This window comes from Rhinoraja longicauda, chromosome 5 (genome assembly GCF_053455715.1).
Source record: "Rhinoraja longicauda isolate Sanriku21f chromosome 5, sRhiLon1.1, whole genome shotgun sequence".
Taxonomy (NCBI): Eukaryota; Metazoa; Chordata; class Chondrichthyes; order Rajiformes; family Arhynchobatidae; genus Rhinoraja; species Rhinoraja longicauda.
The window spans coordinates 20,721,803-20,738,078 of record NC_135957.1 but is presented as its reverse complement, the minus strand read 5'-3'; the positions used below and the strand labels follow the sequence as shown (position 1 = coordinate 20,738,078).

Genomic DNA, 16,276 nt, shown 5'->3' with positions numbered 1-16,276 from the left:
AGAATCCTACATATTCACCACCCTCTGACTAAAGAAATTTCTCCTCATCTCCTTCCTAAAAAAAATCCTTTAATTCTTAGGCTATGACCTCTAGTCCTAGACTCTCCCACTAGTGGAAACATCCTGTCCACATCCACTCTATCAAAGCCTTTCACTATTCTGTATGTTTCAATGAGGTCCCCCCTCATTCTTCTAAACTCCAGCGAGTACAGGCCCAGTGCCGACAAATGCTCATCGTAGGTTAACCTACTCATTCCTGGGATCATTCTTGTAAACCTCTCTGGACCCTCTCAAGAGCCAGCACATCCTTCCTCAGATATGGTGCCCAAAATTGCTCACAGTATTCCAAATGTGGGCTTACCTGCGCCTAATACAGCCTCAACATTACATCCCTGTTTTTGTATACAAGCACCCTTGAAATAAATGCTAGCATTGAGTTTGCTTTCTTTACTACTGATTCGACTTGCAGATTAACTTTTAGGAAATCCTGCTCCAGTACTCCCAAGTCCCTTTGCACCTCCGATTTCTAGATTCTCTCCCCATTTAGAAAATAGTCTACGCCTTTATTCCTACTACCAAAATGCATGCCATCTGCCACTTCTCTGTCCACTCTCCCAACCAGTCCAAGTTCTTCTGCAGAGTCCCTACTTTCTCTACCTACCTGTCCCTCCACCTATTTCCACAAACTTTGCCACAAAGCCTTCAATCCCGTCGTCCAAATCATTAATATACAACATGAAGGGCAGAGGCCCCAGCACTGCAGAACATTTGCCTGTGTGGGAACGAATAGCTTGGCTGGTCTGATGGTTGGCACAAAATATCATTTGGACGCCCCATGATCTTTATGCCAATGTATTGTGTGCTAATTGAACCAGGTTCTGAGTAACTGGCCACTTGTGAGGAAGAATCAGGCAGTGCCAGTCACTAAACAGAATCCAGCATTAACATTGCTCAAGTCAGGTTCATGGTGCAGACAAGGGTACAGCCTCAGCACTCCTGGGGCTTATATTTGAGAGAAGTACAACTGTGGTGGTCAGAACATTCAGTAACAGGATGGATACATTCAGGGTCGATTTGAACCACAACAGCATTTCAAAGAAATCCACCTTAAACTTTTCCACCAGCAGTTTTACCTAGCTTGGATATCTTTTACAGTATAGTCTTCTTTTAATTCAAGACTGTACTTACAGGCAATTAAATCTGTAGTGCGTGCAGCGCATTGCACTGGGAGTTCACAATGCGGTCTCGTCTACATTGGAGACACCAAACACAAATTGGTTGATCGCCTAACAGTGCATCTGCGTTCAGTCCATTCCGCTGCCTGTTCTCTGCCATTTTAATTACCCATCCCTCTCCCACTTTAATTTATAAACTGTGCCCCCCCTGCACGGTTATAATAAGGCCCAACACAAGTGTGAGGAACAGCATTTATCTCTGTCTGGCCACATTGCAGTCTCCGCACAGAGACCCATTAAAGGAAAGATGTGGAGGCTTTGGAGAGGGTGCAGAAGAGGTTCATCTGGATTCTGACTGAGAGAGGATATTAGCTATAAGGAGAGAGTGGAACCATTTGGATTGTTTTCTTCAAAGTGTCGGAAGTTGAGGGGAGACCTGGCAGATGTTTATAATATTACTAGAACAAGTGGACCCGTTGGGCCCAAACCTCTCCTGCATTAGTGCAGCACCCTGTCCTCCCCCCCTCCCCTCTCTCCTCAACCCCCCTCCCCTCTCCCTTCTCCCCCACTCACCCCTCCTTCCCTCCTCCCCTCCCCCTCCCCTCCTTTTAAACTTTAAAATGTGAATAACTTAAAAAATATAAGACCGATTTCAATAAAACTACTTGCATTATCACTAAAGTGACAATGGAGAGTAAGGTGGGCCTAAAATTGTCACGCTATCGTGTACCGTTTTGGCTGAAGTTCAGTCACAAACAAGATAACAAACGAGAGTTTTAGTATATAGATGACAGGCATCGATAGGGTAGACAGACCCTTTTTCACAGGGTGGAAAAATATCAAAGATTAGAGGCCAGATGGGGAAAGATTAAAGGAGATGTGAGAGGCAAGTGTTTTTACACAGCGTGTGATGGCTGTTGGGCCGCATTGCCAGGGGTGGTGGTGGGAGCAGATTAGATAGTGATGTTTAAGAGGTTTTCAGTTAATAATATGGATATGCAGGGAATGAAGGCCAATGCATCACACATAGGCAGAAGATATGTTTAATGTGGGGTTGGCAGCGACATTGTGGGCCAAAGAGCCTATTTTTGCTCTCTGGAAACGGATTGCCCCAATTACTACCACATAACAATGAATACACTTTAGAAAAACCATCATCCGAAATGGCACGAGGGGGAGCTAAATAACTATGTGAGAGGGAAAGTTATTCTTGTATAGAATGGGTGAATAAGAGGAGGTTGAATGGAGCATTTACAGGCATCGATAGGGTAGACAGAACCTTTCCAGCCATAACTTCTCCCATTCACTCACTGACCAGTAAGGGTGTCAGGGGTTATGGGGAGAAGGCTGAAGAATGGGTTTGAGAGGGAAAGATAGATCAGCCATGATTGAATGGCGGAGTAGACTGACCACGGGAGAAGACAGCAGGGAAGAGAAAAGACATTCTGGCCTTCCATCACAGTGAGGAGGTGACTGGAGGAGACTCAATGTGATGGATGTTTCTTTTGTTGTTTTGTGTTGGTCTGTGATTGTGTGTGTTATTGCTTATTTTTATTGCTCTTCTTGTTGGACTGTGGGGAACGGAATTTCGTCCAAAAGACTTGTTTTTTTGGATGACAATAAAGGTTATTCTGATTCTGATGGGCCGAATGCTTAATTCTGCTCCTATAACCTATGAACTAATGAATTTATGAACCTGGTTTACAGCTTATCCTGAAGGTCACAGGCTTTAGAGACATCCCCCTCCCCATGGTCAATGGGATTTGTTTGTCTCTCTCTCAACCCTGTCGAGGGGTCTGCAGCCACGTACATAAACTCTGTTTCTCTCCCCTTGAATACAGCCTGACCTGATGGGCATTTCCACCACTTTCTGTTTCAATTTTCAATCTCCAGCATCTGCAGTTTTTTTTTGACTGGCATTTTGTATTTCACTTCAACATGGTAAAATATATTCCGGGGTTTGTCGACCCATAAAATGCTAACCTTATGAAAAAAATATTAGCGCAGGTAACAAAAAAAAAAAAAAATGTTCATAGCACCAGGCCTGAAGTAACAGGTTAGAGGTGAGAGGGAGAGATGGTGAGAGATGAAAGGGAAGGAATCCCAGAGGTGAGGGTCTCAGCAGATGAAGGCATGCTGCAGTGGGTAAAGCATAAAATGATCAGAGGTCGCAGGGGGTGGAGATGTCTAAAGGTCGGGGCTGTGGGTGATCATGAGGAATAGGAGCAGAATTAGGCCATTCGGCCCCTCAAGTCTACTGTAGAAATATGGAGAGGTACGGGCACGGCGAGATTTGGAGAAGAGTGAGTTTTTTTAACATCAAACCCTTGCTGGACCCTTGAGGGAACCACGATCGGTTATTTAGGGCAGGAGGGAAGGGTGAATCACTAATGGATGCGTTAGAACAAAGGCAGAGAGGAAAATTCAGATAAGGAGTGGAAAGGACTGACGGATCGCTGAAGGTGTCCGGCTGCACCAGCCACGAAGAGTAATGGTTGGTTCAAAAATCAATACCGGGAAAAAAAGTTAAAGTGAAGGATGGTTGTGACAGGGATAAATAATGGACAGTTCAGGTCATAGGGGCAGGGGCAGCTCATCACATTTAGGTGGGAGCTCGACTCATAAGAGTCCTACGACCCGACAAGTGCAGACAGGAGCAGCAATTTCATCTTACGTTATTGTTCTTGAAATGCTCCGGTTGTTTGTTTAATTGATTGATTGAAAGATGGAACAAGGACCAGGCTCTTTGGCCCACTGTGTCCATGCCAACCATCGATCACCCGCTCACACTGGTTCTACGTTATCCCACTTTCGCATTCACTCCCTGCACACCGGGGGCAATTTAGAGAGGGCAAGTAACCTACAAACCCACACATCTTTACGATGTGGGGAGCACCCGGGGGAAACCCACGTGGTCTCCGGGAAAACATGCAAACTCCACACAGACAGCAGGATCGTGGTCAGGATCAAGCCTGAGTCTCTGGCCTGTGAGGGACAAGCTACACCACTGTGCTGTCTTAATTGTATTAAATTATGGAAATTCTGAAGAAGGGTCTCGACCCGAAACGTCACCCATTCCTTCTCTCCCGAGATGCTGCCTGACCTGCTGAGTTACTCCAGCATTTTGTGAATAAATACCTTCGATTTGTACCAGCATCTGCAGTTATTTTCTTATAAATTATGGAAATATTGCTTTGTCCAGAGAGGGTGAGAACGTGGAACTCCTAGTACTGGAATGGCTCTGATGGATAGCTGAAACCATACATACATCCACTAGTTTCCAATCATGAAGCCATAGTAAAACTTGGTCAAGCCAGCACCCTCGGGATTTTAGCGGTGCCTGACAGAAAGATCCGCTGGACTTATTGCACCCATTTGTTATACAAAATATTTGGGTTTTCTAAATAACAAGGAACATAAGACTAAAGATAACTCTGGGGAAAGACAAAGTGGAAAGGCCACAGAGACATTGATCAATGATGAATTATTTCAAAAATGTAGAATCCACATGTGATGTGAGAATTTAAATATGTTGTGGGTGCTGTGAATCTTTGAAATACTTTGGGTTCTCTCAGAATGTTTCTCAATACGTATTGTTAAGGGCTTAAATAAACCGTAATTAGGAGGGTATCTGGGCCTCACCTGAACGCCAAATTCAGGGTACAGGTGAAAGACAACATTCGGTCTTGACCCGAAACGTCACCCATTCCTTCTCTCCTGAGATGCTGCCTGACCTGCTGAGTTACTCCAGCATTTTGTGAATAAATACCTTCGATTTGTACCAACATCTGCAGTTATTTTCTTATACTCCAACAGGGGATGCTCGGGGTTTTAATGTATTGGGTTAGTGCCCACAGGAAAAAAAGGTCAGTGAGCCATTCTTATGAATCAGTAATTACATTCACCGTCTGTATCCAAAAGGTATTGGGACTGACTCTCAAATCCAAGTAGTTGCAGTTTGTAATTGTGATGTGACATCCAGTGGGTTATTGGTGGTGGTTAAGTACAGGTGCATCCAGTGGGTTATTGGTGGTGGTTAAGTACCAGGTGTGAGTGGGTTGTCTTCTCACTGGTCTGGTAAACTGTCCTGAAAAAGGATCAGGTGGCAAAGAGGAATCACACGCAGGTTGTGAGTGTTGCTGGGGCCACATTTGGAGTATTGTGTTCAGTTTAGGTCACAATGTTATTGGAACGATTTTGTCAAGCTGGAAAGGGTGCAGAGGAGATTTATGAGGTTGTTGCCAGGACTCGAGGCCCTGTGCTATCGGGAGTGGTTGAGCAGGCTAGGACTTTATTCCATGGAGCGCAGGGGTAAGAGGGATGATCTTCTAGAGGTGGACAAAATCATGCGAGGAATAGATCGAGTAGACGCACAGTCATTTGTCCAGAGCAGGGGAATTGAGAACCAGAGGGCACAAGTTTAAGGTGAGGGGGGGGGAAAGATTAATAGGAACCTGAGGGGTAATGGGCATAAAGGGCGTAAACTAAACTAAACTAAACTTTGCATAAAGAGCAGTGGGCATTTGGAACAAGCTGCCGGAGGTGGTAGCTGAGGCAGGTACTATCACAATGTTTAAGAAACTTTTAGACAGGTTTATGAATAGGATAGGTTTAGAGGAATATGGGCCAAATGCAGGCAGGTGGGACTAGTATAGATGGGGCATGTTGGTCAGCCTGGGCAAGTTGGGCCGGAGAGCCGATTTCCCACACTGTATGACTCCTTGGCCTCCTCCCATTCTCTTTCATCTGATTCTTTCCCATTTCTCTCTCCTACGCCAATCCAGTTTCCATCACGCTGCACAGTGGCGCAGCGGTAGAGTTGCTGCCTTACACCTCCAATTACCTGGTTTCGATCCTGACTACAGGTGCTTGTCTGTACGGAGTTTGTACGTTCTCCCCGTGACCTGCGTGGCTTTCATCCGAGCTCCGGTTTCCTCCCACACTCCAAAGACGTATAGTATAGGTTTGTAGGTAAATTGACTCGGAATGAACTGTAAATTGTCACTAGTGTGTATAGGATAGTGTTAATGTACAGGGGTCGCTGGTGGACTCGGTGGGCTGAAGGGCCTGTTTCTGCACTGTATCTCTAAACTAAACTAAACTAAACTAAATTACATGCACCTTTGTCTTTGCTGCAGCCACTGGATGTGGCAGTGAGGACCAGGGAGTTGTGGCATTGGTGTTTGATGAGGCATTGCCAAGGGTGGCTTGCATGGATCATGAGCTCCATCTCCCATTGAGCTGCTGGCCCACAATGGCACATTGAGCTGCTGGCCTCCAGTGCCATAAACCCCACGTGATTTACAGCAAATAGAAAATAAAACACATTATGCAGCCTTTGTTGGTTTAGTATCTACCGTGCAAAGTGACTGATCATACCTTAGGATACTGTTTCACTGGGATCAGCACTCGTTCAGCAAGTTTAATGTTCTTGTTGCTGATAATATCAAGGTACTGCTTCTCCTCGTCCTTTTTTGTGTCGCTTTCCTGGAATTGTTCAATTTCTGTAAAGAGATCAAAATGCATCAATTTTAATGAGGGGAACGGTAAGGCAATTAAAATGCTGACGAGCAGCTTCCCTCAAGACTCAGCCAGTTACTTTTCCATATGCAATACACAATCTCACAAACCCATGACGGTTGACATATAAAAATGCTTGTCTTCCTGCCTCTTACTTCTGAGAGATCGGATTGGGATTATTAAAAGGATCCATACGACTTCAATAGGTTAGAGCAAACCTATTTTCTCTGGTGGGGGAATTAAAAGCAACGGTTTGAAGTTGAGAAGGCAGACAGGAGAGGCAGTGCGAGGCATCTGGCATCTGGCTTGTATACACTGGAATTCTTGTATACACTGGAATTTAGAAGGATGAGAGGGGATCTTATCGAAACGTATAAGATTATTAAGGGGTTGGACACATTAGAGGCAGGAAACATGTTCCCAATGTTGGGGGAGTCCAGAACCAGGGGCCACAGTTTAAGAATAAGGGGTAGGCCATTTAGAACAGGGATGAGGAAAAACTTTTTCAGTCAGAGAGTTGTGAATCTGTGGAATTCTCTGCCTCAGAGGGCAGTGGAGGCCAATTCTCTGAATACATTCAAGAGAGAGCTAGATAGAGCTCTTAAGGATAGTGGAGTCAGGGGGTATGGGGAGAAAGCAGGAACGGGGTACTGATTGAGAATGATCAGCCATGATCACATTGAATGGCGGTGCTGGCTCGAGGGGCCGAATGGCCTACTCCTGCACCTATTGTCTATTGTCTATCCCAAAACAGTGGGTTGACCAACATTTTTACACAAGGGTGGTGGGTGTACGGAACAATCTGCCAGAGGAGGTACGATCACTATGTTTAATAAACATTTGGACAGGTGCATGGAAAGGACATGTTTAGAGGGGTACAGGCCAAATGCAGGCAGGTGGGACTAGTGTAGATAGGGCATATTGGTCGGTTTGGGCCAAAAGGCTTTTGACTCTATGACTCTAAATTACCTCCTGAAAGCCCAGTGTGTTTAACATCGAATTTGGTATCGAAATAAATGCAACATGCAGAACTGTTTTAGTCCATCCTGTCCATTTTTAAAATGTTGGTGTTAATTCTCATAGACCTTCACAGACCTGCTGGTCCATTTATCTCATCTCAGCTTCTGAGCATGTAATGCTGACCTCTTCTCTTTCTCTCCTGCACATGTTGAGTCCCCTATTGCTATTTATCTATGCTATTTGCTTCAAGCACTGTCTGGGGCAGGGCTCCACTTTTTAATTACTCTCTGAGCAAAGACACTTCTTAGTGGCCATTATTTTGATACACATCACAGTACCAGGCCCTTTGCCCCATGGTTCATACCGACCATCGACCGTACGTTCACACGGATCATGTGCTTATTCTAATCCCCCTAGATTCCACCAACTTCCCCGAGTCCACCACTCACCTACACACCAGTGACACTCTGCAGTGACCAATTAACCCACCAAAACGCCTATCTTTGGGATGTGGGAGGAAACCGAAGCACCCGGAGGAAACCAGTGCGGTCACAGGGAGAAGGTGCAAATTCCGCACAGGTATGACCTCAGGGCGGGATCTCTGGTACTGTGACGCGGTGACACGATCAGCCACACTGAGTTTAGTTTATCATTATTGTCTTGTGGACCAGAGTTACAGTGGCAAGTTTTTGTTGTACGCTATCCAGTCAAAAAGATTATACATGCATGCAATCAAACCGTCCACCGTGTACAGATTAAGGATAAAGTGTACAACATTTAGTGCAAGATAAAGTCTGATTAAAGACAGTTCAAAGGTCTCCAATGAGGTAGAGGGAAAGTCAGGACTGCACTCCAGCTGATGGGAGGAAGGTTCAGTTGCCTGATAACAGCTGGGAAGAAACAATCCCTGAATCTGGAGGTGTGTGTTTTCAAACATCTGTACCTCTTGCCTGATGAAGAGGGAGTGATCCGGATGAGACAGGTCCTTGATAATGCTGGTGGCCTTGTCGAGGCAGCGTGGTGTGGATGGAGTCCATTGACTCTACCTACACTTCATGCGTGAATCCCCAAAACATGGAAACATTTTTCCTGCATTTCTTATTCTCTACAGGTAATGGCTACAACCTATTTAATCTTTCTGAGAGCTGCCAATGGTTCTGTACACATCTCTGGGGACACCTCGTCGAGCACTGCCACGCCCCTTCCTCTTCTTCACTGCAGAGTAATCCAACGGTTTATTCAAGTTTAACATGACTTCATTCCTTCAGGCTTTTATAAGATAGTTCATTATGCTTTGTTAGCATCTGACCTGCTATGCTGCATTTAATGATTTATTTGCCTGCTCCGCTGGATCTTCATGTTCCTTTATCCCATCCTGTTTCCTACCTGTCTAACATGTGGGTAGTTTTTCTGAACAATTTTTTTCTAAGAAATCAACCTGACCTCATCATTGTCCAGCCTGCAGGTTCCCCACCATTGTCTTGTGTCATGTTGCACACTTCCTCACCACTAGCCAAGCTGCTTTGGTTCGGTAGCCTATACCAATTTTCATTGTGCATTGCTTGCCCAAACCATCAAAGTAAAGCATGTGTGATGATCCCAGTGCAGACTGAGAAGGAACACCTTTGTTCCCATCTAGCCTCCATTTATTTCCGCAATCGGAATATCAATCCTTTCTCCCTATACTCTGCTGTCTAAATCTTGAGTTAATAGACAATAGACAATAGGCAATAGGTGCAGGAGGCCATTCGGCCCTTCGAGCCAGCACCGCCATTCAATGTGATCATGGCTGATCATTCTCAATCAGTACCCTATTCCTGCCTTCTCCTCATACCCCCTGACTCCGCTATCCTTAAGAGCTCTATCTAGCTCTCTCTTGAATGCATTCAGAGAATTGGCCTCCACTGACTTCTGAGGCAGAGAATTCCACAGATTCACAACTCTCTGACTGAAAAAGTTTTTCCTCATCTCAGTCCCTTATTCTTAAACTGTGGCCCCTTGTTCTGGACTCCCCCAACATTGGGAACATGTTTCCTGCCTCTAACGTGTCCAACCCCTTAATAATCTTACATGTTTCGATAAGATCTCTTCTCATCCTTCTAAATTCCAGTGTATTCTAGCCTAGTCGCTCCAGTCTTTCAACATATGACAGTCTCGCCATTTCGGGAATTAACCTTGTAAACCTACGCTGCATGCCCTCAATAGCAAGAATATCCTTCCTACTTCCCACTTCAGGCAGTAATCTCCCTCACTCCACATGCTATAACCCTCAGTATGAGCCGATGACATGGGCTTTTCTATGTCCAAGTATATGTGATCTGTCCTAGCTGACTGTTACCTCTTCAAATAATTCTATTGGGTTGGTTTAAGCACAACATATGCTTATAGAAACCATGTTGAATACACGCTCATTACATTTCCAGTGTCTATGAGCTCTTCTGTACATCCTTTGCATAAATTACACTATTTTCCTATCTTTGCATGTGATTATCACTTGTGAGTTTGCTATATACAGCAAAGGATCGAACAGTAATTTTACCTAACCCTAACCCTAATGTACGGCATGCATTAAGATGCCGATGCATCTTAATCGGCATGGGCAAGTTGGGCCAAAGAGTCTGTTTCCAAGCTGTATGACTATGACTCTAAGAACCCCATGCAGATTGAATTGTAATAGAAGGATCTGTAACCTGAACTGGTGTTTACTAGAAGCAACTAAATAGCAAAAGGGAATTGGAGGAAATAATATGTTGGCAAACCTACAAATATCAGAAATAGAATAACAATCATGGAGAAAGGTATCCCAGGTGAGAGGATTTGGAAGGCCCTCTGTAAACAAAATCTCTCAGGCAGCAACCGGCCCTTTACTCATCTCAGTCACCTGAGTGGTTCTTGACTATCAGAGGAGTGGCTTCTCCCCAGGTTCCTCTCACTTCTCCTTGAAATGTCACTATGAGCTGTTTTGGGTTTAATAAACAAAGGAAATAACAGACTCCTCCATAACACCAGGTTAAAATTCTGTGCCTCTTTTTCATCATTAGATCACTAACATCCACAACCGACCATGGGGGGGGGGGGGGGGGTTGGGGGGGGGGGGGTTGGGGGGGGGGAGGGAATGGTGTCTGTTATTGCCAATTGTCCGCTATAACCGAGCAAGGGATTACCGAGTAATGGTATTGTTGCACAAGTAATAGAAAAAAAGAACTGAAGATATCACGAAAAGACAAAGTAACTCAGTAGATCAGGCAGCATAGAAACATAGAAAATAGGTGCAGGAGTAGGCCATTCAGCCCTTCGAGCCTGCACCGCCATTCAATATGATCATGGCTGATCATCCAGCTCAGTAACCTGTACCTGCCTTCTCTCCATACCCCCTGATCCCTTTAGCAAAAAGGGCCACATCTAACTCCCTCTTAAAGAACGCCAATGAACTGGCCTCAACTACCTTCTGTGGCAGAGAATTCCACAGATTCACCACTCTCTGTGTGAAGAAATGTTTTCTCATCTCGATCCTAAAAGACTTCCCCCTTATCCTTAAGCTGTGACCCCTGGTTCTGGACTCCCCCAACATCGGGAACAATCATCCAGCATCTCTGGAGAACATGGATAGGTGACGTTTCGGGTCGAGATCCTTCTTCAGATTCATGGTCTGGAACTGGGCCTGGAACCAGGTGAGTTGAGGTGAGGATCGGCGGAGTCATTGGTCGTGGCCCGGGTGCAGGTGTCGGTGTTTCAGTGTTGGCGGCGGCTGGGGTGGTGGTGCGGGTCGGTGGCAACTCTGGTGGGCTCGGCCTCAGAGAGACCAGGGAAGTGGTGAACATCGCGGCCATGTCTCTCAGCACCGCTGCAGGTCTCCGGCTCGTGATGGTCGGATGCACGGCGGTGCAGCAGCGGGTCTCAACCCGAAACATCACCTATCCGTGCTCGCTCCCCAGAGATGCTACCTGACCTGCTGAGCTACTCCAACACTTTGTGTCCCTCAACATTGCACGAGTGCCAATCCAAGCAATTACTTGTCAATTACTATCGCCTCCTGCAGTGTAACGGGCAGCCTGTGTTCTTAAAGGGACTGTCTGTGAGGTACAGGTACAATGAAAAATCTTGCTTGTGGCAGCATTACATACACATAGACTCAGACAAACACGCAAAAACAAATTATACATAAATTACACATAAAATGTCTAAAAGAAAGAAGATTGTGCAAAAAAACAAAATGTTAGAGATAAAACAATTAAAAAGAACAATGCCATTATAATGCACCTAAGAATGTACAGTAGTGAATGCATAGCTAGTAAAGTTACTGCCTCACAGCCTCAACAACCCTGAGCTCTGGTGCTGTCTGTGTGTGTGTGTGCAGTTTGCACACTTTCCTTGTGACTGTATGGGTTTGCTCCGGGTGCTCCGGTTTCCGACCACATCCTAAAGACTTGCAGTTCAGTAAGTTGGTTAGCCACAGTACGTTTCCCCTTGTGCATTGGAGAGTGGTAAAACCTCAGGGGAATTGATGAGACTGTGGAACGTATAGGTTAGAAGGAACATTAGTGGCGAACCATGCATGTTCTGTGAGAGATCGGCTGAAATGGCAGACCAGAGGGACATCGATGATGATACGATCCACTCCATAGTTTATGACACTGAAACCTCTACAATACACCATTAATGGAGGCAAGTAGAGCGAAGAATGGTTTTAATAAGAGGTACATTCTATTTCGGAAGAATGTCTGCAATGTATGATGCAGGCTGTTAATAAATATTCATGACAGTTAATTGTTTAAGAGCAGGAATTGATGGAGAAAAATTAGTGCAAATTTAATCAAAAAATGCTAATCACTATTTTATTAACTGGAAGAGCAGTAAATGATTTCTGCTTTATTCTGCACAGAGTGCATCTTAATTTGATAATGAAAGTGGGTACAATTATACTGCAATTATTGACACATTATTAAAAGAATAAATTACGATGTGCAGCAAAACAATACTGATAATCAGAGAGCAAATGGAGAATTTTCTCTAAATCCCTTCCCCTGGATTACAGCGTGTTTCAATTTTTAACAAAGTCAACAATTCGCTTGAATAAGCAAAGGAACAGAAATGTAAATCAGCATCAGAGCTTCCAGTCAACGATAAGGTATAAACGTCAGTCAGTCTTTGACCTGGACGTGAGCTATTTGGTGTAATTCGTGTCAACAGCAGTACATGAAATAACTAATTCTGAAATTAAAGAGTGAAGCTAGTGAAAGAAGGATGGATATTTTAATGGGAGGTTTATAGACTTGTGTACATGTGTGTTGAATATGTGGTTTGTCTAAAGTCTGAAGAAGGGTCTCGACCCAAAACATTACCCATTCCTTTCAATCGCATTGAAAATAAATAATTTTTTTGTTCACTTCTTTGCTCTTTTCACATACATGTGTATGAGTGTATTTTATTTACAACCCCAAATCTTTGGGTTGTGGTTTGTGAATTAGTTTGGTGTAGTTTTGAGAAACAGCATGGAAACAGGCTCTTCAGCCCACCAAGCCCACATTAACCAACGATCACCCATGCACTAGTTCTATTCCACAGACGAGGGACAATTCACAATTTTACTGAAGCCAATTAACCTGTAATTAACCTGTTAACAAACCTGTACGTCTTTGGAGTGTGGGAGGAAACTGGAGTGCCCAGAGAAAACCCACTGGTCACAGGTTGAACGTAAAACTCCGTACAGACAGCACCCGTAGTTAGGATTAAACCTGGGCGTTTGGCACAGTAAGGCAGCAACTCTACCGATGCGCCACTGTGTCACCCTGTATTGTGTAAGGGTGAACGTCCTTACCACAAACAGCTGTATTGTGGGGGTCACCTGTACTTTCACTTGAAGGACTGCAGTGATTCAATGAGGCAGCTCACCACCACCTCCTCAAGGGCAGTTGGGGATGGGCAACAAATGCTGCCCTTGCCAGCAATGCCCAGATCCTGAAAAATGAATAAACATTCCCTCCAACACACTATCCCTTCATTTTGGAACAAAATGAATATCATTTTCACAGCCACATCTCTTTCCTCAGTAAATGTCTCTGGCTCACACCTCAAGTAAGGTCATTCATCTGGAATGTCAACTCTGTTTCCCTCTCCCCTGATGCCTGCTGCTCAACTGAGCATTGCCAGCACTTGGTGTGATTTGATTGATTCAAAGAAACATGCCCTTTGGCGCAGCGAGTTCACGCCGACCAAAGATCACCCATTCGCGCTAGTTCTATGTTATCCCACTTTCACACATTAGGGCCATTTCACAGAGACCAATCAGCCTACAAACCTGCACGTTTTTTTTGGTAATGTAGTTTAGAGATACAGTGCGGAAATACCAAGTCCACGCTGACCAGCGATCCCCGTACACCAGCACCATCCGACACACACTCGGAACAATTAACAATTTTACCAAGTCGATTTGCTCACAAACATGTACGTCTTTGCAATGAGGGAAGAAAATGGAGAAAATCTGGGTCGAAGGGAGAACGTGCAAACTCCACACAGACAGCAGCTGAGATTAGGACAGTACCCTGGTTTCTGGCTCTCAGAGACAGCGGCTCTACCAGCTGCGCCACCCAACTGCCCTTTATTTTAGATTTAGATTTAAAGATACAGCGCAGAAACAGGCCCTTCAGCCCACCGGGTCCGCGCCGCCCAGCGATCCCCACACATTAACACTATCCTACACACACTAGGGACAATTTAAAAAAAAACATTTGCCCTGCCAATTAACCTACATATCTGTACGTCTTTGGAGTGTGGGAGGAAACCGAAGATCTCGGAGAAAACCCACATAGGTCACGGGGAGAACGTACAAACTCCGTACAGACGGCGCCCGTAGTCAGGATCGAACCTGAGTCTCCAGCGCTGCATTCGCTGTAAGGCAGCAACTCTACCGCTGCGCCACCGTGCCGTTCTGGCAGCTTGAATATTTTGCTTTTAAATTTTGTCCCCTGCCCCTTCCACTTCCATCATTTCGAGGAAAGCTTCATATTAAACCCTCTTCCTTCATTACAACACTACGTTGCCACAAGCCAAGAACCATTACTGTAACCACTTGCAGGACACGGTTCTCTGCCTTATCTACATAAAACGGAATATATTTGTGATATTTTTGGAAAATGTTCTGACATAGAACAAAAGGTCAGAATTACTTCAATGAGGCACGCTGCAGAGCTAATTCACACAATGTACATTTGGATCGCGCCCAGTCCGTTCATTTGAGATGGAAAAGTACGAGGAAATAAACTTAGATCGGTACAGCACAGAACAGGAGTACAGCAGTGAAGAGTGAAGACAGCAAAGACCAGATACCAATGGTCCATGGTCAGTCTACCGGGCGAGCTCTGACTCTGCAGGTCAGTGGAGAGCTCCAAGTGCCAGCAGATCATTGTACCTCTTTACCAAGTCCCGAGAGGGGGACAGGTACGCAGGTTTAGGAGACTGATGGCCCCACTGGAGGTCGCACTGCCATCTCCCATCACAGCTTTCCACTCATCGCACCAACATCCAGCCACCCCCGTCTGCATCCACACTTGGACTGGGCCACCAGAATGAAGCCACTCCAGCTCGGGCAGGAGCTCCCTGAGGGCCATCAGGCATGGGGAGAAGCTGCAACCAGGCTGTCGCTACAGTGGATACTGTGACGTATACGTTGTAAATGCTGCAAGGCTGCAACTCTACTGCTGCACCACCGTGCCACCCTTCCTTTGAACCAAGAATCATGAAACTGATTTTGAACCATCCCAAAGTCAAGAGTTTGGGGGAATGATCAATGCAGGTGGCCCCGCAGAGGAGGATGAGCAATTATTGTGCTTCACCTGGACTCTCAAGGTTGATTAATGGCAGAGTGTGCTGGTGTTAAATATTGCACCATGTGCAGTGGAGACTCTCATTTTGTGATGCCTTTAAACAAAACACCTCTCCCTCTCGCTCTGTCAGTGCCCGAGATGCCTCCGGAAGTCAAAGTAGATCAGCTCATTCCTTCACACGTACAGTGGCCGGGTGAGCTGTCCGATGCTCTCTGGTGAGCAGGTGTTTGAGGCGCGGAAGAGCGCTGTTTCCACCTTTTTATTCACAAAATGCTGGAGTAACTCAGCAGGTCAGGCAGCATCTCAGGAGAGAAGGAATGGGTGACGTTTCGGGTCGAGACCCTTCTTCAGACTTCAGACCCTTCTCGACCCGAAACGTCACCCATTCCTTCTCTCCCGAGATGCTGCCTGACCTGCTGAGTTACTCCAGCATTTTGTGAATAAAAACCTTCGATTTGTACCAGCATCTGCAGTTATCTTCTTATATGCTGTTTCCACCGTTTGGAAAGATCATGCAGGGAAGTTGCTAAGTTGTTGAAAGGTGGCGTGACCTTGAGCTCCACAGAGAGAGCCGTCCAGGCAGGAGAATGTCACCCATATCACTGATGGCAGTCTTTCTATACACAAGCATCTGAGAGGTCCAAGTAAGACGTGATATTATGTCTGATTACCACAGGGGGGAGGGGAGACGCCGAGAATGAAAGGGATCAAAGGGGGACTCGGTGACAGGGGGGGGGGGGGGGGGGGAGGGGGGGGAGGGAGACCGAGAATAAAAGGAGGAACGGGCGGTGGATAGGA

At 45.5% G+C, this 16,276-nt stretch overlaps 1 protein-coding gene across 8 annotated transcripts in view; it reads right to left on the bottom strand.

The window, feature by feature from the left end:
* The window catches only part of khdrbs2 (KH domain containing, RNA binding, signal transduction associated 2), a 337,966-nt gene that overhangs the window by 231,417 nt on the left and 90,273 nt on the right, over positions 1-16,276 (bottom strand). For all 8 annotated transcript variants that reach the window (XR_013547249.1, XR_013547247.1, XR_013547248.1 and 5 more), the window contains exon 2: positions 6,555-6,679. Coding sequence is in view for 4 of the 8 variants with exons in the window: in XM_078399014.1 (XP_078255140.1) it covers positions 6,555-6,679 (125 nt within the window). In the remaining 4 variants the exon portion in view is untranslated. The remainder of the gene's footprint in view (positions 1-6,554; positions 6,680-16,276) is intronic.